At 39.1% G+C, this 13,501-nt stretch overlaps 1 protein-coding gene across 8 annotated transcripts in view; it reads right to left on the bottom strand.

The window, feature by feature from the left end:
- The window catches only part of ARNT2 (aryl hydrocarbon receptor nuclear translocator 2), a 107,269-nt gene that overhangs the window by 67,437 nt on the left and 26,331 nt on the right, over nucleotides 1–13,501 (bottom strand). For 4 of the 8 annotated variants that reach the window (XM_035554636.2, XM_035554635.2, XM_035554637.2 and 1 more), the window contains 5 exons: nucleotides 8,743–8,790; nucleotides 5,558–5,602; nucleotides 5,402–5,446; nucleotides 3,005–3,218; nucleotides 568–781 (listed from right to left, as the gene is read on the bottom strand). In XM_035554636.2, the coding sequence (XP_035410529.1) occupies nucleotides 568–781; nucleotides 3,005–3,218; nucleotides 5,402–5,446; nucleotides 5,558–5,602; nucleotides 8,743–8,790 (566 nt within the window). The remainder of the gene's footprint in view (nucleotides 1–567; nucleotides 782–3,004; nucleotides 3,219–5,401; nucleotides 5,447–5,557; nucleotides 5,603–8,742; nucleotides 8,791–13,501) is intronic. The other 4 variants (XM_035554640.2, XM_035554641.2, XM_035554639.2 and 1 more) reach the window with 3 other exon arrangements.

Here is a 13,501-nt window from a genome sequence, read left to right on the forward strand (position 1 = left end):
AAAGCCAGAGTTATACTGTGAATATTATTTAGTTTTGTGTGTCAAATGATACATAGTCAGCTGTAGCTAACTTACCACATTGCTACAGGGGCAAGCCTCTTGTTTAAAATCCACACTAGATTTTCTGCTGCCAAACACTAGATTTTTTTTCCAGGATTCCCGTTAACAAACCACAAGGAACTTTTATGAAAATGGAAAAGTCTGAAGTATGATTTTGCCTTCAAAATAAACACTGCCATAAAGCAAGACATTTGTAAAGAAGTCACAAGTTCATTGAGGACGAAAAGAAAACAATCCAGATTTCCAGACCGTGCCTGAAAACAATTCAGCTTCCAAACCTACCCAAGCCAGAAGTCTGAAAGGTAGAACTACATGAAGGTGGTTTGACTGAAGTCGAATAAATAGGAAACAAAATGTAGTGATGCAAAAGATGACTTAAATTACTGCAGTGCCTGCAAGAAAAAAGCACCCTAATCTTGCAGAACTCCATTTTTACCAGATTTGTAACAACAGGCATTCGAATGTCAGAAAAACTCTGCAGGGATCCATACATCAGATATATCTGACCTGTCATAGAGTTTTCAGATGTACACAGCTGCTCCCGTAGCTTTTCCACATCGTCTGGGTGAACCTGCTCATACAAAGTGCTGCCAAACCATTCGGACTGAGGCTGGTTCAGCACAGGAGTCACAGAATCGGATACGTAGATGACTCTTCCGGTCTCAGCTGCAACTACAAACAGGAACCCATCTGCAGCCTCCAGGATAAGATGTTTCAGTTCCTTTCAAAGAAAGGATTTGATTAGAAGGCCAGCAAGAAAAGGGAATTAAATAACACATACGTCACTGCCAAAGAATATTGTTTTCTTGTGATTTTAGTAGATGAACACAACGTTAGGAGAAATTTTTATTGTAGTATTGAAAAAACAACACATCCAAATTAGCAGCAGAATATAAATTGCTGACCTTAGTAACAAACAACATTGTTTTCCTTTATTGCCTTTTATCTGGTGATCTCAATGCACTTTAAGAAAATGAACTAAAACTCACTGTCTGGTACATGATAGATATCTAATTTTTTTTTTAAAGTTATTTAGGAGTACAAACAGAGGAAATGAAGGGCTAGAACTCATATGGCAGACCCATCCCTTAATTAAATGTCCTGGATAATTTAATTGGAAAGAAAACAACATGACTTTTTGTTTGTTTGTTTTTCTTTTTTTTTCTCCCCCTCTGGACAAGTTCTGTTTGTAAATTAAACAGTCGGTGGATAAAAGACAGAAACTGTGATGGGGCAAGGACAGGAATCCTCAGCCTCCTCTCCTATTAGGATGCCCAAGCCATCACACACAAAACTTATACCATTTATTGCTTTCCTTTTCCAACCTGTGAACACAAAGCTTCTGAGAGCCAAGAAGACTGCGACACCCTTGCCCTTTGCCTTTCTTCATGTGGTCCCCTGCTCATTGTCCTGAGCACTTCTGCTCTGAGATACCCACGCATCTGCCTGAGACATAGCACCCAGAGCCTCCACTTCACCTTGGGATCAGAAGCTGGGGGCCACAGACCTTTAAATCAAAGCAGTTCTGTCCCTCACTTTCAGACATTCGGTCTAGACACCCAATATCTTGAATTGCATATGCAAATGGCTCTTTGCATGCGTCACATGAAAACACTGCCTTTGGTTAACAGAGCTTGAAAACTTCTGATGTGAAAAGAAGACACCTGTCTCCCCAGTTCATGGAAAACAAGCTTGCACAGCCCTTGCCTGGTGGCTTCAGCAAGTATCAGGGCTTGCTAGGATACAGCAGTGAGTTACTGCATCTGAAACTCAGATAGGGAGCTTTCTGAGCCCCATTTCAGGTTAGATAGCACGGCATGTCTGGTGTGCAAGTGGCAGATACTACCTGATAAGGTGAGGATCAAAATCTGATTAATTCTACTAAAGCCCAAAAGAAATGGATAACACATCTGGAGAAACACTTAACAGACCAAAGATTTCTGCTGGCTTCAACTTCTTTACTGTAGAGAAAGCACATCAATTCTGAACCCCTTAGTAAATTAAAAAAAAAAAAAAACTCTCTGCTGTCTGCACTATACAGAGGATAAGGAATATATAATTAACTAAAGATAAGCTCTGTCATCCTGCAAAGTTCAAAAGCCAAGTTGCAAGGACAAGTGAGCAAGATGCCCTACCAAAAGCCAGTTGAATGGCAGTCCCTCTAGAAGCACACTTCAGGAAAGCCAGAATAAGCAGAGACGTGAACACTCAGAGGTCAGCAACAGCTGCTGTTTCTCTAACAGAAAGTAGTACCTCTAGCCATAACTTACATGTGTAAGTACTTAAATTGTTCAAACCACAAAAATGCGCATTACACCCATTGGACTTCAAAAACAATGAAGGTGGTAGGAATTTCCAGTGCACTCTGTTAAGCACAGGTTTTCTTTGAAAACTGGGTGCATGTTCCCTCCTCCTCCTCCATCAAAAATGTAACCACAGTCCCTCAGCTGTTACAGATGAGATTCATCTCAGCCCAGTTCAGCTATCTAGAACTTATGCATTGAAACTAAACAATTTTTTTAATCTTCCTTTAAACTAAGGATGGAGAGGCAGATTTTTGCAGATTCCTTTCTATCTTTTTTAGAGAATCTGTGTTAGGATAGGAGGAACCCAGTCCTAGAGATGAATAGTCATCTCCAATGGCAATGGACAGCCTGTGATTTGCTTTTCAGAAGGACAGACCTCAATGTTAAGTACCCTATGCTGCGAAAATGGACAAGGATGTCCATTCTGCAGCTTCAGCGCAAGGGATCTGTCATATGGTTATGATAAAGTCCAAAAAGTCACAAGAAATCTGTGTGCATTTACATCTTGGATATTTAGCTTGTACCAGTTACTACTCAACAGTGAAGGGTCAAACTGAGACCATACTCCTCTCAGCACTTCCTCACACCACTGAAGACCACAAACCAGAGAAAACAGATATTTGTGAAAAAAAATCTACCTGTTCTGTAAGAAACGAAGGCTTGTAAGCTCCATCAGTAGATTTATTTCCAGTGCCCCTCATTGATTTCATGTGTGAAACAGCCATCCGAAGAATCGTCAGCTTGTCAGGTTTACGAGCCAACGCACTACAAGTGGGTACCATATCAGACAGTTCGGTGATGTACTGTGTCATCTTATTTCTTCGGCGCCTCTCAATTTCACTGTGATTCTCCCTGATTGTTTAGAGAAACACCAAACCAACAGAAAAGCAGACAGGATCAATGTAAGAATTTCAATCAGAGGTAATAAATCATAATACTTCACACTTGTTTTGCAGCTTTCCCTCCAGGAGAGCAAAGTACTTTACGAAGCTAAGCACTATTATCTCTCAGTTTATAGACAGAAAATCCAGGCCACAGAAGGATAAATGTGAAAAGAACCCATATTTCTAGCCTATTTGTTTCTGGCCTTAATCTCTTAAGCAGTTTAGTATCCTTTGTTGAAGGACTAATAATGGAAGTAGAAAAATATGAGGTACTGACACCTGTCAACTCCTGCCAAACTCCCAAATTTGCTATAGATGTCATGCATCTCACAGCTTCCAGTCCTTGCTCAAGGTGTTGGCTCTGCTTGTAAGAGGCCTCCTTCAGAGGAAAACTCTCGCTAACAACTGGATCATGTCAGGAGTAAGAGTCAGTTCTGACTGACAGTTAAAAAAATAAAAACACACTCACAACCACCCACTTAAGGACAACATAGGTCTCCAGTCCTGTAATGCTTTGTGGAAAGTCCCACATCCCAGTACAAAGCCACAGGCCTGCAGGGAGACGCTATAGGCCTACAGGATCAGACAGGACTGGGACCATATATGGTATAAAAGTACATACCAAAAAAAAAGTAAATAAATAAAATGAATACAAAAGACAGCAAGTAAACATCTGGCTTGTCAGACAAAGATCAGAATTTATGTACAAGAACAATCTAACACAGCAGGGAAGTAACAATGGCAGTACTTGATGCTGCCCCGCTTCAGGCCGAGCTCCAGCGTTCTGATCTTTTATAGAAAACATATGACTGAGCTGGTGAGGCAAATCTGAGAATTCTCAAAATTGACAGTCACCAAATTCTGCCGGAGCTGAAGATCTGGGAGTTCAGTTCTCCCTTACTGTAAATCACCACTGCTTGATCGCTATCTAGGAATTTCACCAATAAACACAGAAGTGACAGTCCAAAGGGACCTAGAATACTTCTCTGTCTAGTACTTATATTTCAGATACTGTACCTGTCAGGTGGCAGCTAAATACAAGTACACAACAGGTATGTGATGCTTCAGATGTCAAAGCAGCATCTTCCACTGATTTCAATGAGCTGTGCATGGCATTTTCTTGTGGGATCGCTGGCTGATCCAACAAGATGTGAAAGGTGATCACATGGAGAGTCCACCCGCATTGATCAGTACAGAAACACAAATTTAAAAGAAACTGCAACATTCTTTGGAACTGAATGTTATGAAGAGTGATCATGAAAGGCTTGGCACACTCTTCAACTACTTTACAACTTAATAATAAACTTTTCCATTTCAAATGGCTGATACACAGCCTTTGTGTGGGTCTGCACAGATGTGGGAGAGAACACTGACTGTGGGAGTCAGACCGTATACACACAAGCAGAACATCTTGTGTGACAGTGTGCATGTACGTAAGAGCATGTGTGTTCAAGTCTTTATACATGAAGATAAATACGGACAAGGGGAAGAAAAATGCATTTTTACACGATGAAAGCTTGGTCTAAGTTCAGCATTTTCACAGAAATGGTGGCTGAGAGACAAGAGAGACAAAGAACACACATATTCAACACACATTTTACATTTATAAATACATATTCCATTGTCTGCCACTGAAGTATTTTGATACTAGTGATCATTATAAACAACCATTATAAGGAGTAAACAGACTGCAGGACTTCCTGAGAAGAAAGAGAAGAATATCCAATAGTCCATTTCATTTATGATCATAAAAACTAAAAAGTAATAGTATGTTAACCAATTGGCCATGAAAAGGTTCAACCAAACAAAACCCTGAAACTTTCCTGAAACTAGTTCAAATTTAAACTCTTAAAAGAAAAAAAATGGGCTGTGCTCCTTTTCCAAAAGGGCCTGCCCAGGGAACCCTGGCATTCATAAACATGTGCAGGATGATGTCCTAATTCTGTCAATTCTAGCTTTGTTTTTGCGTGGATGTTTTGGAGGCATATTACATTTTAGGAGATTGCGGGAGCTGATCCAAACCCACTTTGGTCCAGCATTAGTGTTTCTGACTTCAAGCATTTTTGGATCAGTCAACCCTTCTGACAGTCAGAACTGCATCATATAAAATAAAAATGGGGGCAAACCATTTTTGATTTTCCTTTCTCATACCTGGCCATCCTTTCTGTGTCAGCAGTACTTTGATCATCTTCCCACCTAGAAACAAAATAACCAGCTCTCTAAGCTAATGCACAAATACTGAGATGTTCTGGATATGACCATTCCCCTCTTTTCTCTCAGCAGAAGACCTCTACGGAACACGCCTACCTTGCAAACTTTTCCTTATCACCAGAGATTTGATCACCATCATACCTATAAACAAAAGATAGCAAGTAAATTCACAAGTGTTATACATTGTACTAAAGTCAACACACAGCAGAAAGCAAAGAGGTTCACAACTGCAAACTATTACAAATAACAGCAAGAAAAATGAGGGCATGAAAATAATAAAGCAAAGAAAATGTGGAGTTTAATGAAACTTCCAAGCCATGCTGATTCAAAAACTTCATTTGTACATTTAAAACAAGTTGAAGACATATTTCAGTGGATTTATGCAGACACTCTGACGTACACTTATTGCTTGGGAAACTTAACAACCAGCACCATTACAGAAAACACCACTGAGCTTCTATCGGCAGCAGCCCATGAAATATTCATTGCTGTGTTGGAAGTGAATGAGCTGTATCTTTCCCAGATTGCAACCACAACTCGCTCCTTTCAGTAGAGGGCACTGATGGTCTACAGATAACATGGGAGGGCACAGACACACACTTAAGTGCAATGCAATACATAGGGATGCCTTCAGAAAAAAGCTCTGGTAGGTATCTATGATGTACCATCTGTTGGTAAGACTGGCTAAAGTCAGGCAGGCAGATGAAACTGCTAGGTAAATAAAAGTGAAATTAAAACTGTCATAAATATCTAGAAGTAAACAGTTATCTCATTCTCTCCCAAATCAACAGAAGTTAGATGCCCAAACAGATACTCGTGGTGTATCACTGTCAACTTTATGGAGGAAATCCAGATCAATGGGACTTTAGCCCCACAGGATTGAAGTTTCATTGCTTCTGAAGTGCTGTCCCAGAGACAGGCACCAATGTGATGTTTTACTAAAAAATGACATGCTCCTTTCCCTTTCCTAAAAACATACTAATCCTTCAAAATTAGATTTTGCTAAAGTAGTTACAAAAAGATGCATTTTTTGCATCTTGAAAAAAAAATCTTACTTTTGGAGAAACCAAAAATGCTTTTTTCCAAAACAGAAAAAGTAAGTTTTTGAAAATAAAAAAATTTTAAAAAATTAAAAAAAAAAAAAGGTTAAGAGGCTAATGGGTTTTCTACAAGTGAAGAGCATTACTGGTTAAGAATAGACCAGTGAGATTTTGTATTAGAATTATGTCTTTCCAAAACAATGTAATTTATTACTACAGAGAGCCTATGAAGCTTTCACTTATTACTTGATAAGGAAACACAGCATAACTAAGCATCTTTTCTAAAAACTAATAATTAACAACTTCTCCTCTGAAATGAGTTAAAAGTAATTGTAAGTACCACAAATGTGCAAGTTCCTCTATGAGGCTTCATATTTTCCTTCCTCACTAAGTCTGACTCAAACTCTCATGACAAAGCTTAAGCGAGACTTGAGGCACATTCCTTTCTACATTGTTTTAGCACTAACACCCTCAAAACGTTCAAGTGAAAATGTCACTTTCTTCCACTTGACTCTGCTCTGAGAACATACTGTGCCTGAACAATTTTAAACAAAAATACAGATTCAATGAGGAATGCCCACATGCTGTTAGGTGAGAAGTACATGCATGTGTCTCCAGGTGACAGTGAGAAGCCATGCAGGTACTTGAGCTGCCTTGGAACTCCCTGAGAAGCAATGTGTGTTAACTCACGTGGAGCACCACGCTAACGCCACTACTTCTAGTGCTGCTGCTAGCTTAGGGGCTGTCTACTCATTCTTGTCTGGTTGGCTGGGCTGAAGATGCTGTTGCCTCTAGCTACTCTTTTCTCCCTTCGAGTCTCCCAGCTGACCTCTACGAGTGCATTATTGAGGTACTTCAGTCAAGGCAAGCTGGGTTAGCTTAAACTTTTAAAAAGCAATTCTTTGCTAACCAACTAATTTTGGCCAACACAAGTTAGGAATCAGTTATGTGAGCAATGTGGAGAAGGGAAAAAGACCTAAAAGGAGGACAACTAGAAATAACATCTCCTTGAGAGGTCAACCGTGGCCAGAAGAGGATGTCTGCACATAGCCCTGGGCATCTCCACATTGTTTTTCTGTACCCTCTGTAAAAGCAGAACAATCTGTTTTGTTTGTTTGTTTTTACATCATTAAAGATTTAAATATCACATTTTGATCCGGCATCTAAAATCAGAGAGTCTACGCACTGTACACCGTACTTCTCCAATAAAAATAATGGAAATACTGGCTTTCCTCACAACCCATGGCTAAAGCCAGGCTGGAGACAGACCAACTCATGTGCACAACTGTACCTAGAAACCCTGATGCTTATGCAGGCAAAAATCAGATCATATTAATTACAAATCTTGAACCCTTAACACACATCATCTACCAAACATTAGAGTAGCCCTCAGACCAGGTGTTTTAATGCCATAGACTGGTATATTCTTTCTGTAAAAGACGCCAGCTAAACTTGTGTGCTGCTGGTCCTGTCCAGGAGGTTATGTTATGGTGTTGCAACACATCCTGTTAAACCCTATAGTGACAGCTGTGCTTGAACATGGCTGCTACTATATAGCTGCAATTACAATCTGAATGATCGGCAGTTATCAGTAGGCCTCAAAGCACCTATTCTCAGTGCAGGCACTTGGTTTCTAATGAAAAAATGCAAACAGTGTGACTGGAACAAAAGGAAAAGTGAAAAATGGCAATGATGCTTTGATGTTTGTTTTTGTTTCTAGCATAGAATATTCCACATTAACTGTAACATTTATTTTGGCAATTCTTACTATTCAGTTACACCTAATGTACATAATGACCTTGAATCTTAAAAAAACAACCCATGCCTCTAGGATCTGTCATATTGTCTTAACAAGTAGTTAGTATGTGAACTAAGTTCAAAGTAAAATTATTTTTCAGTGGCAAAAAGACAACTTCAGCAATATCAAATTATCAAAATTCATTTACAGCAGTTGAAATACTAAGCTATGTCAAATGAGAAAAATTGTGATTTTTAGCTGCAGAGTGAAATTATGACACAAATATTCTGTCAACTTTGTAAGCCAATAACTACATCAAGCAGATTTTTGTCAGTGTGCCTAATTTGCAGAGGAAGCTGGTAAACTGTAACTAGAATTTAGGTCAAGCTGTTGGCAATTCCTTCAGCCCATATCCACAGAGACTATAAAACAGCAGTAGTGAGACAGCTGTCTTTCTCCACAGAAAAAGTAAGAAATTTGGTCAACGCTTCATAAAGGCTCACCTTGAAAATTTGCTGGGTCCTTCCCCATCTTCATCATCGAAATCCATTCTGTAAAAGCAAGATTTCCAAATATGTAATCATGAAGTTGGCAATGGTGACATGAACATTCAAGTCAACAGTTCTCAATCTTGTTTGATTTATATTTTGACTGGGGGTAGTGATGGCTGTAGATTCCAGTCTTGCCCATACTCTCCAGACCCCCCTAAAAGTAGCTTATTAGCTGCCAGGAATACAAAGAACACAAGTTAAAAAACAAATAAACAACCACCACCACCACCAAAACAAAACAAACAAAAAAACACGCTGTTCTGCTCCACAAAAATCCACACTGCTAAAATCAACAAATAAAAGGAAATATTAAACAAATGCAATTCTTGTGAAACAGCCAGAAGTGCTATCTCTAAGGCCTGATAGAAGTCTACAGAAATTAAAGGTAGAGCAGTTATCGACTCCCAGCCTCTTTGCCAAAAAGATTACGTATTTCACCTCTATTGATCGTAACCATGGCACACTCTTAGACCTGTCCTATATCTCCAATAATTTCACATGAATTACCAACCAGGCTGTAGGTAGCAATTACCTGGCTGTAGGCAGCAATTACTTTGTGCTGTTCCTTACCCAGGCCATCCTAAAATGACCTGTGGATCTACTGTGCACCTAACTTACCTGCTTCATGTCCCAGACCTTCTTAAGTAAAAGAGACGAGCTCTTCCTTGGGCCAAATCCTAGCCCTCCAGTTAGGATGCTCTAGGGAGCCACAAAAAGCAAGAACCTTTTTCTTCACTTATCACACAGAGACACTAGGAAGATTAAGCTCCTAAATTAGTCACCTAAATTACTTTCCTACACTACGCAGCATGATTACCTCCTTCCTGTTGATACTGTCACTACAAAGCTCTGTAAAAAGTATTTTTTACATGTTTGTATCCCTAAGAAGAGGTAGACAAATAGATATCCCGATTACAAGAGGGCGACTCTGGCATTATGCCAGACTAAGAACCAATCTGATATAAAATTACCATATACAATTACTGTGTTAGTGTATTTATTTTAATAGAAGCTATGTTAGTATGACAGAGACTTGAGCAGTCACATAAATGTAATTCGTGTAGATAGGAAATCACAGGGTTTTTTGCAAATGATTTTATTGGGTTTCTTCACACTCGAAGCTTTCTAGCATTTCAGTGTAATATAATATAATTTATATAATTACAAATTCAATGCCTCTACTACTTCATGTTACCAATAGATATATGTCATATTAAAGGCAAAAACCCTGAAAAGTGGCAATATTTAACTCAATATTAAAAAAAAAAAAAACCTTTCCAATTAAAAATTAAGATTTATACATTCAGAGTGTGGGATCAGTGGTGTAAAAACACTCTTTAAAATTGCATGAACATACAGCAGAATGTGCTCCAGTTAGACAATACAGCCTTGCTTCCTAATTTTGATATCAAAGACAGACTGGTCTATACGAGACGCATTTGACTCACAGCAATCTACGTACAATCAGGACGTGAGCAGCAAATAAGCACAGGAATTGGAAATGGCATTAGAAAAAGACAGAGTAATATTTTCCAGATGGCAATAGCGATCATTCATTTCTAAAGGAAGCAGGGAGAAAACCATTTTCCCAAAAGAGTCTTAAGAAGAGATGCACATTTAATTTGGTTGTTTGATGCAATCATCATTTTCACTACAAATTACATTCTTGCTCACCTAATTATCACCAAACCCAGTTTCTAAATCACTTCCCTTGCCAGGGACCTCTCAGCTGCATTGTGCAGAACAACACCGACCTCCAGCGGCCAGCGACATCTCCTATGCAGAAGTACTAAGCCAGGAGGACCCTGTGATGTGCTGCTAGCCCCAAACGTGGCCTTCGGTGCTGGCATCCACAACCTGAATTTCCTCAGATATGCTGCAACACTCATTGTATTTTAACATTTGTGCATTATCATCTTGTTGAAGCTGTGCTCTTACCTACCTGCTTCTTCCCCACATAATAATGTGCAGCCCAGAACCCACTTTGGGGTTATATCAATCGCAGTGTTTGTGCTTACGCCAAAAATGTGAAAGTCAATGTTAGGTGAGAGCTGTTTCATTTCAAGCAAAGCACACATTCGGGCAGGCACTAGGCTGGCTGCAGCTAGAACAACTTGCAAAATCACCATGTCAGGCGTATCCTTCCCTGGTTTCACCAGCAACTGAAACACAACTGAGATAAAGCTGGAGTTTCCAGTGTATGGAACACGGGCAGAAAAAAAATACATAGTCATACTATAGGAAAAAGACTTTCCCCCAGAGATTTAGTAAGACACTCCTTAAATTTGAGATGCATTCATTTTTTAATTCCCTTTTCTTCCTCTCCAATACACTAGGATTCCATACTGTGGTAGATTTTCTTAGCTTCCAGCCAAATACTCTAGCTGAGTGTTAGAAATGGATTTTCCCCTCAAAAATCAAGTATTGTCTCTGCTGCACTTTAGACTAAGTTTTATTATTGCCAGAATATAATACCGAGAATTACAGAGAGCCTGATGACAGTTTAAGGCTTGATCCTGCTGCCCATGCTCAATGCCTAGTCCCACTTACTCCTTACTCCCTACTTTTCCAAATGGCTGGCTATCAGCTTCTCATCTCATAAGATCTTGATGGGTTAATAATACCCATAGGTAACCCCTACCACATGTACAACAGGCTCATCACTGCAGAAACTCGTTGCCTAGGGTGCAATGCCAGACTGCAGCATACTAAATCTCTAAATAACACCTTTCCTTTTTCAACTACCAAAAAATCTTGACTTCTTTCCAAATGCAATAAGATAAAAAAATAAGAAATTGAACATGTAGTTCATGAAAATGTCAATACTTGCAAAAATGCAAATGCATCTGTCCCCTCTTTGTTAATAAATAAGTTCCCTAATTTCACATTTCACTGTGCAAAATGAAAAAAAAAATCCTCTAAAAATCTGAAAAAAAAAACCTCAGGTTTAAAGTCAGTGATTCTAACTTCCTGCCAGAACCACCCCATCTGCTTTGTAGTAAGGCAAAGTGAAAGGTAAGGAATCAGCTGCAACCTTTAGCTGAACACAGGAGAACACACAAAAATAATATTCCAACAAACCCTTCATACCCTGGCAGATAAGATCTTCTGTTCAGATAGAATATATTGCACAGTACCAAAGCAGTCGAAGCAACCTTGAAGAAGACAAATGACATCATTTCAGAAGTTCCAGAAAGAGTATCTTATCTTCATTTAAATTTCCCATTAAAAAGAGACTAAAAAAGAGCTGCACTGTGCTCTTTTGTTTTGAGGAAAGAGCATAAGTCTTGTTTTCCTCTTTCATACTGTTCACGTCAATCGTGAAAAGATCTGATGTACGAGGTACTTAGTAAAACATTTTCATCAAAAGATGTGTGGGTAACAAAAGTAATGTGACAAAAATATTTTTATTACTGATTTTTAATTAGAAACATTTTCATACAAAAAAAAACAATTCACAACACAAGGTGGTTCTGCACAGGTTAAAAAATGAGATGGGAGAGGATTTGAACACAATAAAATAATTATGTAAAACTCCCAAGCAGTGTCAAAAGATGGCTTGCCACGATTATTCGGTATAGGAAGGTGCAGGTAGGAATGATGGGGCAGAGCTGCTGAGAGGAGGATGAGGATCTGCACTACAGCCCTTTGTTCGGTGCAAGATGGGGGCACCCGGGGAGAGAGATTGCTGGCTGCGGTCTCTTCCTCCCCAAATCTCCCTGTTCTGTGCCTGAGAAACAAGACCATGTGCTGAACTGAAACAAAACCAAAGCATCTGTAAAAGCAAACAACAAAAAAAACAGCCCTTCCTCTCCAAGTACAGATAACCAAGGAGGGCAAAAAAGCCCCTTTATCCTCTAAAACTACTTTAAACCTAAAGACTTCACTTTACATTCGGTAGTTACTGATCACAGCGATGCTTTCTCTTATGCACTACTAGGCTGTCACTTTTTTCTATGAAGCGCTTGGTATAATTTATAGAAAGGAAAAATATTTTTCTGAGCTGTCAATGAAGCTGAATGCCTGCACCGCAGAACACCTCCTGGATAGCCAATGAGTTTAAACTGATCTACATTCAAGTCCACACAGCAATTATTCTGCCAGCTTGCCTCAGCAATTATGAGAAAAGAAACAATTTTCAGAGATAACTGGAGCTAGAAAAGGCAACTGTGTTCATGAGCTATATTCCTTTATGTCTGACACAAAGCATTCATTTCTAAAATGCCCAAGGATTTAGGTGTACAAAGATATATCGCCAGGACAGTAATGAAAGGACCAAGTGTTAGCTGCAACTTTGTTCAAAGAGAAGCTTCAAGGAATTAGAGACAGCAGGCATTCTTTCCCTCCAGGCCTGAATATGTACACACTGAACAAAAAAAACGCACCCTTGGCTCAGACTTGAAAAAGGGTTATTAGTTTAGAGCTACGGTGCACAGATAAAGTACCACAGTATGGATATAACAGCAAATCTGTACTATCTTATTCACTGAATTTGCATATTAAATACATTTCAAATCATTTGGTTTTACGTTCTTCCTATCCTCCCCCACTCCGCTTCCTTGCAAATAGATTGATGATATTAAAACGCAACATTTAAAGCAGAGCTTTCAATTAATATCAAGTCAGGACTTAATATAATCAGAAGATTTCACAGTCAGCAGCATCAACCCTTGGTAACAGTAATTTGCAAACTTGTATTCGTAGTTGACAT

This window comes from Cygnus atratus, chromosome 11 (assembly GCF_013377495.2).
Source record: "Cygnus atratus isolate AKBS03 ecotype Queensland, Australia chromosome 11, CAtr_DNAZoo_HiC_assembly, whole genome shotgun sequence".
NCBI classification, from domain to species: Eukaryota; Metazoa; Chordata; class Aves; order Anseriformes; family Anatidae; genus Cygnus; species Cygnus atratus.